The sequence below is a fragment of the Mesoplodon mirus genome (assembly GCF_964341445.2).
Source record: "Mesoplodon mirus genome assembly, chromosome: 6".
Lineage (NCBI taxonomy): Eukaryota > Metazoa > Chordata > Mammalia > Artiodactyla > Ziphiidae > Mesoplodon > Mesoplodon mirus.
The window spans coordinates 32,965,033-32,981,387 of record NC_138982.1 but is presented as its reverse complement, the minus strand read 5'-3'; the positions used below and the strand labels follow the sequence as shown (position 1 = coordinate 32,981,387).

At 43.2% G+C, this 16,355-nt stretch overlaps 1 protein-coding gene across 4 annotated transcripts in view; it reads right to left on the bottom strand.

Moving 5' to 3' along the window:
* Window positions 1-9,498: 9,498 nt before the first annotated feature.
* Window positions 9,499-16,355, bottom strand: part of LOC309806836 (kalirin) — a 465,266-nt gene continuing 458,409 nt past the window's right edge. For all 4 annotated transcript variants that reach the window (XM_082625795.1, XM_082625796.1, XM_082625797.1 and 1 more), the window contains exon 34: window positions 9,499-10,921. In XM_082625795.1, coding sequence (XP_082481921.1) covers window positions 10,859-10,921 — 63 coding nt within the window. In that variant the 3' untranslated portion in view covers window positions 9,499-10,858. The remainder of the gene's footprint in view (window positions 10,922-16,355) is intronic.

Genomic DNA, 16,355 nt, shown 5'->3' with positions numbered 1-16,355 from the left:
CCATGATTATTATTATTTTTATTATTAGTTTTTTAAACAACCAGAAGATTACAGCCATTACATGCTATGACTCATCCTTAGTGTTGGATAGAGAAAGAGAGGGAGGAGAGATCATTGTAGCTTTTGGAATCTCTTAGGCTAAAGCAATAGTTATGCATCATACATAGTGTGAATTTTGTTTTTTGAGTATATTTTTTCTCTCCCATTTGGACTATACAATTCTTGTAGTTAAGGAGCATATTTTATTTTCCTTTTGTGTACTTTGGGAACAGTTCTAAAGCTCAGTAAAATCAAGCTGAAGCCCAGCTTCATTTGCCATCAGGGAACTGGCATCAGATCCCATTGTTGACCACCTCTTGGGCTGGCTCACAACAGATGCATCAATTCTCACATTTTCATTTCCCGGAGCTTTAGGAATGTTTAACGAGAATCATGAGCATGGTGGTGGGGCAGGGCAGTGAGGAGAAGTGCATTTGCAATCAACAATGTCTTTGGAACTGTAGTCCTCCTCATTGGCGACGCACTCAGTGAAGCAAACCAAATGAGAGACATTTTTCAAATTTGATTTTTCATAACAATTGTTTCATTTTTTTTTTAGACATGTGAGCTGTTGGGTTTATTCTCCTTTTTATTGCTCCTAGCCCTTGGTGCTTTTCCTTTTTCAATCTTCCCATTTGCCATTCTTAATTAGAAATTATCTACAGAGCCCCAAAAGTCAAGTGATACATTTAAAAACTCATGGGTGGGTATAAACTCTGTCGAGAGAAGGGTCGGCATTTATCAGAATCCTTTGAATTGTCAGTGTTCAAACCACATGGTAGTTTCCCACACCTGGCTGTGCACCTGGGCTTCTGCTTGCTCCTTTGATTATGGCCTTCGAGATTCTTTGCTAACTTTTCAATTGCTTTCCTTGTTTATCAGTCCTGGCCCTCGATCTCAGATTTTAGCTTTGCTTATCATATGACACACAAACCTGTCTTCTACTCTTGCATTATCCTTAACTCAAGCAGCATGCTTCTTGTTTTTTCAAGTATGACATTATTCTGTGGAACTTCTTCCTACCCCACAGTGGTACAATGGAGTATTTGCCTACCAGTCTGGTTGCATTAAAAATGGCCTGTATTTCTGCACACTAAAAAATTGCACTTGTTCTATACTATGCAATTGTACTCATGGTACCTACTATGTGTTTGGCACCAGTACAGGCATGGGGATAATCAGTGAAAAAAGCAGACAAGAATCCCTGCCTTCATGGAACTTATTCTGTAGCAATGACAAATCCAATTACTAGTATGATTTGACATGGATCCTATAAAACTATACTGGTTCTTTATCTAGCTAATGATCTATATCTACATGTAAGTTTTAATGTTTTTGCATCCTGTAGTTTTAGTTTTAGTTCAAAATTAAACTTTTATCAGGATAGGCCAAAAGCTGGTTGGCTCATACCAGGTATGGTCAGAAGCCCCCTCCTGAGCAAACGTGTTGATCCAAGAAAATAGAAAATAACCAAATGTCACATCTGATTTCTCATAGTCACATGGAGAATGTCATTTTGTTTGTCATGCATCAATCGGCTCCTGGACTAAAACCTGAGCTGCAATGAACTTATTCCATGCAGCCCTTTTCTAGAAGGGCTAACCAGTGCCATTTAAGACTAATTTTTCTATATAGCTAAGGAAGACAACTCTCTGGACTTACTTTTACAATGTATCTCTCTAGAAATAAGGCTTTGCATTAGATGGGAAGGTATTACACAATGAATGGGAGGGTGTGTGTGTGTGTGTACGTGTGTATATGTATGCATGCTAGTACCCTGAGCTCCCCTTTCATTTGGCTTCAACCAAAAACTTGTCTCTTGAGGGCAAACTGATGCAGCTGGGAGGAGAAAGTCAGCTTCTCCTTAACTCCCCAGTCTGCTGCCTAAGTTCTATGAGTCCAAAGTGGGGTTTGGGGAGAGGAAGCCACATTTACCTCACAACTGTGACTGAGCCATCTTCCTGCTGCCAGGGACTCAGATCTAGGTTGAACATATCTGTTACTTGCGCCCAAGGAACAGATTCTATATGAGTTAATATCTTAAGCCTCTAGTTTGAATTCCTGTGCCTCTTCACAGGGTCTCCCAGAGCCCCATGCTGTTTTTTGATAAAGAGAACTGGAATTCTTTCTGCCTTTGTACTGGTGACTGGGATTTGTCCCAAACAGGCATGATTGGGAACTATTCTTCTCATTGCTGAACCTTTACCAAGCTAGACTTGAGGGGCCCTGCAGTCTGCTGGGAATCAGGTGAGGTAACCAAAGGGAATTCATAATTTAAGCCTATGAAAGACAAAACAAATACTGTACCATACTTCTCAGAATCTGCAAAGCTTCTTTGAGCTTCTAGAGATTTATGAACAGTTATTCCATGAACTCTTGGTTCTTGGACTCATTTTATACTTGGACCATACCTGTATTTATTTTCAAGAATCTCATCATGTGAACTTTGAGGGATGTCTGGTCACACCACAGGTGAAGTCCTCATCAGACTGGATGGAACCCAGATTCCTCTAACCTAGGCTAATACCATATCAGAAAGGCTCACTTGGACCCCTGGTGGAGGCTGGGGGAGTAGTCTGGGGCCCACTTGACTTCTGGGGCACATTCCTGGGCACCCTCTTGGCTCCATAGGAGGCATGAAGGCTGGGGGAGAGGCCATCTTACCTGAGAGCCCCTACCTGTTCCCTAGGTAAGACCACTCCTCCCCAGGTCTTCATGCTTTTCTGGGGAGTAATGAAGAGAAATTTCTAAGACCTGTGTGTGCTCCTCGCAGAACCCTCAACCCTCCCTCTCCTCCAAAACTCACAGCCACATTACCACGATCTACCTTGAGACCATCTGGCCTAATTTCACTAATCTCTGCATCTCCGATTAGGTCAGTCACCAGAACTCAGATCCTCCCCTCACTTCTTCCCTCATCCCCTGCACTACTTACATCCTTTGAAGCTATATTTTTTCCTCTATAGCATGTGTCATCATCTGTACTTTATATATTTTACTTATTTATTTGTCTGTATTCCCGTCAGAATGTAAGCTCCATGGGGGCAGGGATTCTTGTCTGGTTTGTTGTTGTCTAGGATAGCGCTTGGCACATAGTCGGTATTCAATAAACATTTGCTGAGTGAATAAATGATGTGATGGATATCTAGTATTTATTGAGGGTTACTAATTATTAATAATATTCATTCTCTTGTTTTTTGGATAAATGACCCTCTCATTGATCTCTGAGGATGCATTAGCTTTTCCCATAGTCTCCAATAGTTAAGGGGACCCTCCAGAGCCCAAATCATTGCATTACTTTGGCCATAATCTTTGACAGCCTTCCCCCATGTCAAACATTTGCCAAAGAGACCAATGTGTCCAGTGTAAATATCGATGCTATCCAGCCTCAACCTTCTGGATCCCAACCACCACCCCTACTTGCATATGCTTCTTTCAAAAGACATTTAATCCAGGAGAAAACAGCCAGATTTCTGACTATTATAGCCAAATTTGAGGTCTGATGGGAAACTGGCATGTGGCAATGGTCTAAGCAATCATCTTTGTAACACCATCAGGCTCACTGTGATAACTACCTTCTCACTTTAATTTCTAAATCATTTATTCCTCAGAAGCTAGAAATGCTGGGTTGATGGCCTCTCCTAGAAGGCTATGCACCTGTCTGGCCCTACTAGACACCTTGTGCTGTGCCATTAAGCTGGAACGTGATCACTTATATCCTGCAACACCAACCAACCAGTGAGACCCTGCAAGGGCCTCCCCCTTTAATGACCTATTCCATCTCTGAGCTTGCTTTGCAGCTTGCCTTGCAGGGTGGACAGAGAGAATTTAGATCATTTGTAGTGGTCTGGTTTTGAGGTCCCTATATCAATGGCTCTCCAACAAGTTTGTTGGTTGCTTGTCCCAACAAATAAAGCAATATGTCAGCATCTTCAATGCCAAACGAGAATGAAGGAAGAATCTGGGAAGTACAAAGCCTCCTATTTCCATTGCCAACTTCCGGAGGCCTTGTAGGAACTTAACTGTGTAAATCAATTTAAACACCTGCTCCTCTCAGGGCTAAGATGCCCATGCAAGTCCTCATGAATCTATGAGATACCAGAGCAACTCCTGGAAGGCCATACTTCTGAGTCACTCTCAGAGTGAGCGTGCCATACCGGTGAAATCTAAACACTGCTTCTACATCAACTATGTTTCAGTCCCCACTCGCACCCTGGGATCCTTTTACCCTGATTGGTGCCATAGCAACCGCCCAGAGCTCAGCATAGCCAGATGTAAAAACTTCACACGATGCTTGGGTATAAGGCCCATTAAAAGGTCACCATTGCCAGGAAACAGAATCTCTGGACATCCTTACAAATAGAATAACACACCTTATTCCACCATCCCGGAAATTCAAAGGCAGATACATACAGACCCCCTCCCCCATCACTGTTATGTTTCCCTGTGGCTACCGCTATCCGTGACCAGACACACCCACAGCAAGCCTGGCTATAGGACCACACCAGTAGCACCCCTCATGGTCATTGGTAAGGCTGGATACAGCACCAGTGCTGTGAAAACCCCCTCCCAGGCCAGGATGGGCTTGCAGAGCTAGCATAAATAGGGCTCATGGGACAGATGTGAGATCCAGCTGTGTATCTGCCCTGAACCCCTGGATTCGACTATTAACAAAGCGCACCTTAAAGCAGAATGGAGTCAGAGCCAGAGCAGCTCCTTTAAGGAGTGGAGGGAGGGAGGGCTGCTGCACCATCGGATGGCCCAATACGAGTAGGAGGAAGGTGTGTGAGCGGTGTTCCTTGAGCCACTTGGTCACCAGAACTACAATCTTATCCTTGTCTTCTGGCTGCACTTGCAGTTTTCTAAACTTGTCTTCCTTTTTGGATGATGAATTTGGAATTTATTTAAAGGGCTCACATCCTCATAAAATCATTTTTACTGGGGTTCAACACCTTTCCTGTGCGTGTATATTTGTGTACACATAGGTACACACCCACGCACATGCACACACATACACATGGTTGAATTACAGTCTGCATCTCTTCTCATGGCTTTTCTAATACAGATGCAACGAATTGAATCCTCTGCATGCCACCGCATCTCCTCCAACCCAACCTGTTTTCTTATATGCTAAATCCTTGTGTTGCAGTGGGCATGAACTATATATTTTTAAGGAACAGTCAGTTTTATAGCATACTTTGGAGTCTAAAGCTCAGCAAAAACACATTCATACCAGATCTTTCAACAATATGGAATTTCTTATCATCCAAGTTTTATGATCCTCATAAATTCAATTTGTTATAGTCCACATGTGGAATATCTACAGCAGATGCTAGATCCTATACCGCCCCCTTGTTACCATGCTTTTGGGGCTGCCAATGCACATCTTGGTGTGTGCTCAGAGCTACAGAGTAGAGCTTCCTCCGTATCCCACTTTCTTCTCCAGGTAAGTTTTCTTTCCTAATGATGCCTGTTTTATGTTGACGCTAAAATAGTTCGATAATTAGCTTTCTTTGAGCACACAGAGAATTAAAATAGGGAGATGCTCACACGGGTTTATGACCTACATCTAGAATACACTTCAGTGTTGACTATTCTATAATTTACAAAGTGATTCTAATATATGCCATGTTCTTTGAGGATAGGATTATTTCTAACTCATTTTCATAGCCTGTTCAGTGGCTCTTACAGTGTCTGGTACACACTAAGTACTTATTAAGTACTTATTGAATAAATGAGTGGTCCCAACAGCAGTACAGGAGGAAAATGTCAGAATATCAATGGGTTGAGAGACAGATGAGGGCAGTTTTAGAAATGAAACTTCTAAAACCTTGGGCTCTTCGATGGCCAAAAACATGTATGGAAGCTGATGAGAAACAGCTCCTTGTAACCCCTGGGTCCTCGTCTGTGAGATTCAGTGAGAGACTTTACTCTCTCACTATGAGAAATCAGTGCAGGACTGGAGAAAATAACAGAAAGGCAAGTACTGGAAAACAGGATTTTATGTTTCATGTCTATGATTTTTTTTTTTTTTGGTATATTTAAGTACTTGAGAAAGTGATTCATCAGTCATCAGATTTAACAAAATCCACTCTCCTTTCGCTAGGTGCTTTAGTGTTACAGGAAACTTTCAATTATCTTGACGAATGGAATGGAAGCAAAGGTACACATAATCAAATACCATTTCTATTTGCCTTTGGAAAGTATTATGTCTGCTTTTCCCCCAGCAGGTTTGCTTTCATAATGATTAGTTCTAGCTTGGGCTAATATTAAAATGAGTTAGCATTTTCTCTGTACGATACCTGGTAGAAGAGAAATGTGTTTATGGTAGAGCAAACTCATGCAGGGCTTAGTATTTGTCACAGTTAATCACCCACATGTATAATCTACTTGCAGCAAGTGGGATTTTGAACAGAGCAAAGGCAAAGAGCAACTACATGTCCTGGATTTTAATGGCCTGGGGTAGATGCCCCAGGAGAAAGCTACAGCTCATGTTATGCAGAGTGTGAGTAGAAAAAGAACACTGGACTAGGAGTAAAGCAACTGGGCTTCTCATCCTTGATGCCCTATGCAGGCCATATAACCTCTTTGTGTCTCAATTTTTTTACCTACAAAATGAAATAATGACATCTGTAAATATCTACCTAACAGGTTAACTGCCAAAAGAGAGTAGTGAGGAAAGGGCTTGTAAAAGTATTAAATGCTAGGAAAATGCAAAGCATTGATAGACAAGCAATGAAATATTGTCACCGTCTTTTCATGACCTGTCCTTTGCCCTAACTCCTCAATGCTTGGGGTCTTGGGCTGTCGCTTCTGAAACTTACCCCAGTTTAAAAAAAAAAGTCACATTTCTTAAGGATCCTGCTCTTCCAGAAATAGCTACTTTGATAAAGTCCATGGATCCTAATGAATAGATGTATCCTTTCTCAGGATTTTAGCAGAGATCTTCCAGCTATAATACTTAACCTAGTGGCTCTCAAAGGGAGGTCCCTGGACCACCAGCAGCAGCAGCAGCATCTGGGGATGCAAATTCTTGGATCCACCCCAGACCTACTGAATCACAAACTCTGTGAGTGGAGTCCAGCAATCTGTGTTTTAACAAGTGCTCCAGCTGATTCTGGTATACACTCAAGTTTGAGAACCACTGACTTAGCTCAAAGGAAAAAAAAGGAAAGCTAGGAGTTGGGCTCTTGGACATGCTACTGAGAAACCTTCATTTCTCTGAAGGAGGTAGGGGAAGACTTAGGGGACTTTTCAAATCATACTGCACAGTTGTGTGTGTGTGTGGGGGGGTGGGGAATGATGACCGAGAACATAATTTTCTCAGGGATGTCTTTTTCCCAACCACCTTACCTAAAAATGCATCACCCCTCCCCTAGCACTCCCCACTTCCCTTTCTTGATATACTTTTCTTTGTAGCATTTACCACCTTCTGATATGCTGATATTTACCTATGTATTCGTTTATCGTGTTTCCCCCAGGTGGAATGTTCACTCCACGAGGGCACTCTACTTTTTCACTGCTGTGTCCCCAGCTCTGAGAACTGTGCATGGTCCTTAGTGGGCACTCAATAAATATCTGTTGAATTAGTGAGTGAATGAATGACTACTGAACTTGGGAGATGAGAAAATACTGGGTCAGACCAAAACACTGAAACACCTGCAAGCACTCTTCTTACAGCATGGGAGACTTGCCTCTCTGTTCTTGCTTTGGGCTCTGAAATAAGTCTGCAAACAAGGCTTGGGTAACTGCCATCCTCAAGGGTTCAGTTCACTATGCTGTTTGATTATCATTACAAAGTTGCTGTCTGGCTTTTCCTAGGCTGGGGATAGTGTGCTGATTGATCAATACGTTCATAGGGCTGGCTGTGGTTAGGGGGCAGTTTCTGGGTATGCAAGAGACTGGAGTGCGACATAGTAGGGAAAAGGCAGTCTAAGAATAGAAATCTACTGAGTTCTAGTCCTCGTGCTGCCCCTAACTTGCTATATGGTCTTAAGCAAACTGCTTAGCATTTCTGGGTCTCAGTTTCATCTGTGGATCTCAAGGATCTCCAAGGTCCCTTCCAGTTATAATTATATATCCATGCAAGTGTTCCTTGATTAAAAATGCCTATCTCCTCCACTGGTAAGCTCTGTGAGAAGAGGGTCTGAGTCTATATTTGCCCACCTAGTTCATAATGCCCAGCACTTAGGGACACTCAAATATTTTCTGAGTGAGCAAATCCCTGTGAGAACTGAATGGGGATCTCAGCCTCATCAGACTGTGCTCTACAAAACTAAGTCCCAGGTATGAGGATGTGGGCTGCAAAACCCTGACCTGGAAGGGATCTCCAATCACAGGAAGAGCAGGATGCTGGCTCTGCCACACGCCACCCCCCACTCCCAGGGCACACAGAGGTTGCAAAATTCATTAAAGACCATGGCAAGGTACAAGGGAGAGCCCAGGCTGGGCACTGGCCATCAGCCCTGTGGTCTGAAGAAGCATGGGTTTGGGGATCAGAGACCTGAATTTGAATCACAGATCTGCTATTATCTAGCTTTATGACTCTGTACAAGTTATTTACTTCTCTCAGCTTCAGCCTCTTCATCTGGAAAATGAAGACAGTACTGCTTGCCTCTCAGGATGGCTCTGAAAACTAGAGGAGTTGATGTATATCAAGTGCCTTCCCAGCATCTGGTGTGAGAAGGGTGCTCAGTATATGGAAGGCTCCTTGTCTGGTCCTGCCTTCTCTGCCCCTTACAAGGTTTCTAACAAAGCCTCCTATCCCAAAGAACTGGCCCAAGTTGGTTATTGGCTCATGAGAGTGCCCTGGCCAGTCTGGCTGACAGGGGATAAAGATTGGAATCAAAAGTGCTTCTCAAAATATCTGCCTTTGGAAATACATATTTTTATTTGCTTCTAGTTTGCTGAGATTTTGAAATTTGTTACTTGCTCTAACTTGATATCAAAAGGTGCAATTTTGTAAATAAAGTTTAACAACCGGTAATCACTTGAACATGCTGACTCTTATCACTGAACAGAACAAATTAGAACTTGACCTCCCTTTTTGGCTGCCTTTGTCTCTCCTTCTGCCTTGCCCTTTCTCTGGCAGAGGGAATTATCCTCCTGTTCCTGCCCTGCCCCCTCCACTTCCCCCCATCACACTCATCTACTTCATATGGCCATCTTTATTCTGGAAAACAAATTCTGCTGCTAGGCAACCAGAAGACAAAATCGCTGTGGTTGACATGATTCTCATTAGTGACTGCAATTGCAGTGGTGCCGCAACTAGGCCAGACGTACACTCATTGCATCTGTCCCCAACAAACAGATCTTTCCAGAAAGTGGGATGGGGTGAATTCTTGGTATAAAATTAAGGGCCTCAGCACTCAACAGAAAGTATTTATAAATCACTGTATATCAACAGCCTGCTTTAGAATCATTTTATTAGAACACATTCAAGAAAGTGACATATGGAAAAAAGACAGCAGCAATTCTTAGTCATGCAAATGCCCGTGTTAAGGTTCTCCATTAGATTTAAATTCAAGTACAAAGACAGTCCTTTCCTGAGCCAGGTGCAATTCCAGAGAATGACACTTTGAATTGAGAGCACGTTTCCTTTGCAAAGTTCAGAACACTGAACAAGTCCCATCCTCACAATAAGATTGTGAGATACATGGAAGTGTAAACTTTCAGGATTTTAAGGAACCCTTTACCCAAGCCCTCCCCCATAACCCAGTTGAGGGAAGTAAGCGCAACTTTGGGACCGCTTAGAAATAAGGTTTAGTCTATTGAAAATAAAGCAGTGGGCCTTAAAAAAATTAGAAAATGAATATATATATATACATATATATATATGTAATGGAGTCAGCTTTGCCTCTTGCCTTGGTGTGGGGTTTCCATGAAACTGTGTTGGGGGTAGGGGCTCTCTCTTGAGTGTTTTGAAAGTTGAAGGACTTTTTTTTTTTTTAACTTTTTATTATGAAAAACTGCAAACATATACAAAAGGGAGAGAATGATATAATAAATACGCACGTACCCATCATCTAGTCTCAACAGTTATCAACACGTGGCCAGTCTGTTTCACTTATTTCTTCTCCCACTTCCCACCCATCCCCTAACAGGACAATTTGGTAGCCAAGGAAGGCTGGGAGGGTGACCTTTGAACCAGACACCTCAGGAGTGAGTGAGGTTAGGGAAGAGCTAGAAAACCGTGACAGAACCTGGGTAGGCTGAAGCAGACAGAATACTTGTTGGGAGAAGTGGTTCCTGCCCATGTCTGGGAAAGGCTGCAGTTCCCTCATCTTCCATAAACCATAACCGTAAACTGTCCCTCCTTCCTCCTCCCTCCTTCTCATGATACGGGGGAAGGCAGGCTGGATTAGAATGACGGGTTTTTCCAGATTGGGGCCACTGACAATAGAAACATTCAACCTGGAGAAGAACTCCAGGGACAAGTACGTCCCTCTGATGAACCTGCCCACTCACATGGCAGACCTCTAGGGCAGCGAGGGCCCGGGGGTGCCTGGTGTTCAGATTGGGAGCTGGGGGGGTGGTGCGTCGGGCCATGGGGCCTCTCACAGGTCCCTACTGTCCCACCATTTTAGACTTTGGAGAGAAGCTCGGCAACCTCGAATTGCACCCAGTAGAGAAAGAAGCAAGGGGCCCCGAGGGGTGAGCCCATGGCCCAGGGGGGCAGATTTTTGCCTGGAACATGTGGCCCTCTGAGCAAAGGCTGCATCCCACCCCAGCCCTGCCAGAGCAGTCTCAAGAGAGGTGGGTGATGGGAGTCCAGGTGGGAGGTCCCAACGGCGGCACGGCTAACCCGGTGAGCTGCGTGCTAAACGTAAGTGGAGAAAGGATCTCCAGGTCCCAGGTACCACCGAGGAGCAAGGTTGCCGTCCTGTTAAGAAAAGGGCCGGGGCTCTGTGATTTGCATATAACTTTGCAAAAATTTCCATGAGATTCCTGTAGCCTTTTATAGAAAACAGAGTGAAACCGTCAGTGCGACCTAATGTATTTCTAGCAACCCAACGCACAGAGTGCAACCTGGCAAACACACAGTCATAATTTTAGAGGAAATGGAGGAAGCAGAGTGCTGTGTAGGACAGTGCTTGGTCTGAAGGTTCAGAAGAAGCCAACCGGGTCCAGGATCCAGAGGAGGATCACTCACTGGACACTGTTAACTGTGGAACACTGTCAAAGTTCAAATCTGTATACTGTTCCTTGCATTAGTTCCCAGTAGAGCACTCCGGCTGTGGCTTTCCAATTTCCCAGACAGATAAGGAGGAGGAAAGCCAGGAATAATATAACTAGGGACGCATTAAATATGAGGTCCAGTGCACCAAGGAGGGAAGGGGGGATGGGATGAACTGGGAGATTGGGACTGACATATATACACTAATATGCATAAAATAGATAACTAAGGAGAACCTGCTGTTTAGCACAGGCAACTCCACTTTGCTGTACAGTAGAAATTAACACAACATTGTAAAACAACTATACCCCAATTTAAAAAAACATACGAGGTCCAGTGGCAGTGATCATTAGTGTTTATTTCAAACCCTTTTTGTTTTGTTTTGTTTTCTTGTTTCAACTCTTTTAGGGGCCCTATGCCCTACCAAGTCTTACCATGACATTCAGTTGGGGGAAAGAAACTGCGAAAAGTTTACCCATTTATGCAGCAGATTTTTAGTAGCAACTGACTTAACATTCCTGATTTCAAGTGTTTCCAGGGTCCATAAAGTGGTAGTCTGGACTTTTTCTAAGGCACGTGGTGGGTTAGTGCAGGCTGCAAGGCCAGCTGAGGGAATGGATTACCGAGTGAGGGAGTGAGGGAGCCATGCCAGAGACCCCATATCCCAGTGTTGGTTCCACCATCTCTACTGGGCCATTGGAGGCAATGGAATCATCGTTTCTTTAAGAACAATGGCCCCTCAAAGAGAACCAACTTCTAGTGCTACTGGAAGAGTGACATATTTTAAAAAGCAATGGCTCTTAGCCAGGAGAAAAATTCAAGATGAATTAAAGAGTATGACCTTCCATTTGACTGTGGCTCAGCTCATGGTATCAAAGGCTGCCTTATAAAAATGAGAAAAACAGTATGAGACTCTCTTAGTAAGACCTCCAGCCAGGCAAAAACTGTTCATTAAGGGAGAGAAAACACTTCAGCATCAAGTTCAAATGGCAGTTACCCTGAGCTGTGGGGAAGATAGCAGGTGCTAAGGATTCAGGAGGGAGATGAGATTCTGAAGAAAGCCAGGGGCAGTACGCACGCATTTGTGAAAGGGCAAAATACTGGGCTCACCTTTTCCAGGGCAAAAGGGACTAAAAAATCTTAAATCATATTTTCCTTTGCATAATGTTACACTTATGGACTGGGGGGGGCAGGTAGCATCAGCTGTCCTGATTAGCTCGTCCTCCACATCATAATTCACTGTCAGTACCAGCTTATAGATGTGCTATGACATCTGTAGAACTTATTTGAGTGGCAGAATTTAATAGTCATATAAGCAATGAATTTCACATTTTGTTCTTTATGCAATGTTTAAAATTCTGAAGGGGAAGAACAGTTTTAAAAAATATTTTTAGTGTCATCATTATTAATAGCTAATTTATTTGTCATTTTTATTATCACTATTATTAATGGCTAATATTTATTGCATGTTTACCATGTGCCAGGTGAAGTGCTGAGTGTTTGGCACACATCATTTCACATAACTTGCACCACAACCTTATGGGATGGGTAATACCATTACCCCCATTTTGCAGATTGAAGCACTGAGGTCCTGCCCAGGATCATACAACTGACAGTGGAGGGGCTGAGATCTGAACTGAGGTTGGTTTGACTCCAAAGCTGTCCTAACCACTGTGCTAGGTTGCCTTTTGTAAAGGAGAATCCACCTGTTAAATGATATTTGTATGTGTGTAATGTTTGTGCATTCCAAAGGTCTTAGAAAGCATCCTTCACACATTTGGGGGATCCGTGTTATCCTTGAAGACCTAACTAGAAGTGGTTTGGGTCACCTCATCATGTGTACTCATTAGATTTTGCACAAAAACTTTTATCTCCTTTTAAACCTCAAGTTGTGATGGTCCCTGTGTACCTGCAAATCTATCTGATGATGGTTTGATATGTGAGACATATAAGAAATGAAGGCATGTAAGCAAACTGAACACTTGTTCTCCAAAACTCTGAGAAAATACATACACATTTACATAGGAAGCCATTGTTTTATATGGCCCAGTTGATACCTTAAAAGAGTAGTTAACACCAATGTATAGCTCTTTAAAAATGACGGCCATTCATGATCTCATTGAGATGATTTTCTAAAAATCTGGCCTAGGGCAAAGACTAGTGGGAAAAGTTTAAGTGGAAGTGTGGTTAAAAAAAAAAAAAAGAAGGCCATTAAATTTCTTTGAAATGCTAATGATCTCTATTATTTAGAAAATAACTCTCTGGTTGGAATTCACAGATATCCCATATCCAATCACCCTCTACCTTTGGCATTCTGATTCAACAGGCCAGTGAGGAGCCTGGGATGCGTTTTTTGAAATGATTCCTCGGTAATTCTAAGGGTCACCTGGTTTAAAATCCTTAAGGCAGAGGCCTTTTCTATGTACCAGCCACTCCATGGTTGGAAAACCTGAGTTTTGCAGCATTTCAACTGCATTTTCACATCTGCCAGCATACATTGTCCAGAAGCACTTGGGCATTTTCCATGAGGAGCAAGAATCAGTGAGACCCATTTTAATAGGACAGCAGCTTTTATTAACCAGACCTCCCCCGAATTCTTTTTTTTTTTGGGGGGGGCACCTATATTGAGATTTCTCCCAGCTCCCTCTATTTAGGTGCAGACCCTTTCATAGGAACAGATTACTTATTTATTTAATATACTGTAGGTCTCATTCTAATATTAGACACTCATAATACGAATTTTCTGAGTTATGATGAGATGTTCTACAGTCCCTGGGTGCACAAGAGACATCATTGGACATCCAATGGTATAAAAATTGCCATAAATGGGGCACATATTTGTTATATTATAGATTTCCATCCTTTCTTGTTCCACAAAGAATCTGAGGTGGCTATTTTGCAATATATTTTTAAATGCATCTTCAGTTGACTACATATTCTAGATGCTTCTGTCTGATGGATTTGGAAGCCACTGAGGCAGGTGTGTGCTTGAATCACTAGTCCCGTGGCCAAGACATAATAAACAGCCTCCTCTAAATTCCTGGCCCATGCCATGCTCCACGAGACACAGCAGCCACTGAACAGTTAGCACATGTAATACACAGAACATGGTCTGTGCTTGGTTTTTTTATTCTTTTCTTCCCCTTGTTCTTGGTTTTTTAATTCAGGTGCATTTCATTCATTTGGTCAGGAGGGAGAAACAGTAAGACTTTACAGCATTTGGGCCAAAATGTTGCTTTGTGTGTTTCTGCCTGAATCACCCAACTGTTTTCGTTCATGAACTTGGCCAGCAGAAGGCAGCATATACAGTGGACGTGAGAAAGACCTGGGTTCAAATCTCAGCTCTGCCACTTTCTGGATGTGTGACCTTGGGCAATTATTTAACTTCTACATTCTTCCTCATCTGCAAAATGAGGATAACGATACTTACCTTGAAGAATTGTGAGGATGGAGTGAGAGATTATACATAAAATGCCAGGCTCATAGTAGGAGTTCAGGAAGAAAGACAATTGCTACTGTCAGTCGTTGATGCTCTGGATGCTTCCTTACAGCAGCAGACTTCGTGCTTTTCTCCACCTGCCCAATTTCAGCAGGGGCTTCTAAGGGAAAGGACTGTATGTTTTTCAGTAGATGGGCGGGGTCCTTGGTGGGGACTTCACTGCTTTGTTTGTATTCCTCCATTACACACAGGGAACTGCAAATCCCATATTAACTGGTTTAAAAGAGCCTTTTTCCACCTCAAATTTCAAACTAGGGCCCGGACTGGAAATGTTCCTTCATCAGAATGAAAAACTGAGATACAGACAAGTACAAATGTTGAATCGTGCAGAGAGAAAAGACATAAACATCATGAAATATGTTTTCAGTTTAGCTCTTTTTCAAAACTGATTTTTGTGACTTTCTTCGTTCTTTCCTGTTTCCTACTCTACTTTTGGCTTTTAGACATGCGTGTGTGCCGCTCATCCTGACCCCAGGGCTCCTCACTGGGAATTCGGTAAGGAGGTGACTGGTAAGGAACAGTTGGCCGAGCAGGTTGGTGAAGAGCAGGGAGGCCTTGGAGGTGCTGCAGAGCCAGGCTCTGCTATGTCCCCTCCTGGCTCTGAGGCCAGGGGGTCCCCACTTCCAGAACACCGCCCCAGAGGAAAGAAATCAGCCACAGAGAGGAAGAGTCACCCTCCCTGTTTTTCATCTTTCCATTTCTCCTTCCTCTCTTGGAGAGAACCACGAGACTAGGCGGGGTGGGAGAAACATCCTTGACAATGTTTGTTTCATGCAATTCTTTTGTTCCAAGTTCAGAAAGGTTAGAAACTGTCTTTTTACCAAGAATTCTAATCAGAAATTTCCCTATGTCCTTAGACACTGGGAGATGAGGGAGGAGGAGGGAGGGGAGGGGGTGGGGGAGCTGTGTGTTGACCTAATGATGAACCTACTGTTAGGAACCCTACCGCCCGTGCAGGGGTGACCCATCCCTCCTACCCCAGGTCCCAGTGTCCCCACGCTGATCACTCAGGAAACCCCTCCATCTGGAGTCACAGGGGATTAAAACCAAACTGGAAACGTGTCTGCCTTTTCTCTCTCCCACTGCATGTATCTCTTCATAAAATCTCTTCATGAACTTGAAAGTATATTTCGAGCTTTTCCTCACCTTTTCCATACTTTTCAAAACAGCTGAGTTTGGGGGGAAACCCTGATGAACTCCCTATCCACCTCTCCCACCCCTACCCCCACCCCCAAATTTCCCTTCTCTTTCCTTCCACTGTCCAAGGCTCCTGATCTTCACAACCAAACAAAGTTGCCAGTTCCTCAGCTCACAACCTTCAGTAACCTTGGCCCATCCTGCAAGTCAGCCCAAATTCACCGTCTGGTCACTTTCTCTCATCTGGAGATGCTGAGGAGAAGTCCATCCCTCTGTTCCCTACTAGGCCCCTGCTTGTCCCTTTGTCCTTGGTTGACACAGAGGGTTGATCTCAGCAATCACCTAATAATTGTGTCCTATCCTTAAAAATAGCATCTATTAGGTTTTTGTTGTTGTTGCTACTAATAAAAATAATTTGACTTATCATAGAGAATTTGGAAAAAGCCACCATCCAGAAATAACCACTATTTACTTGTTGGTGTATTTCCTTCATCTATACATACA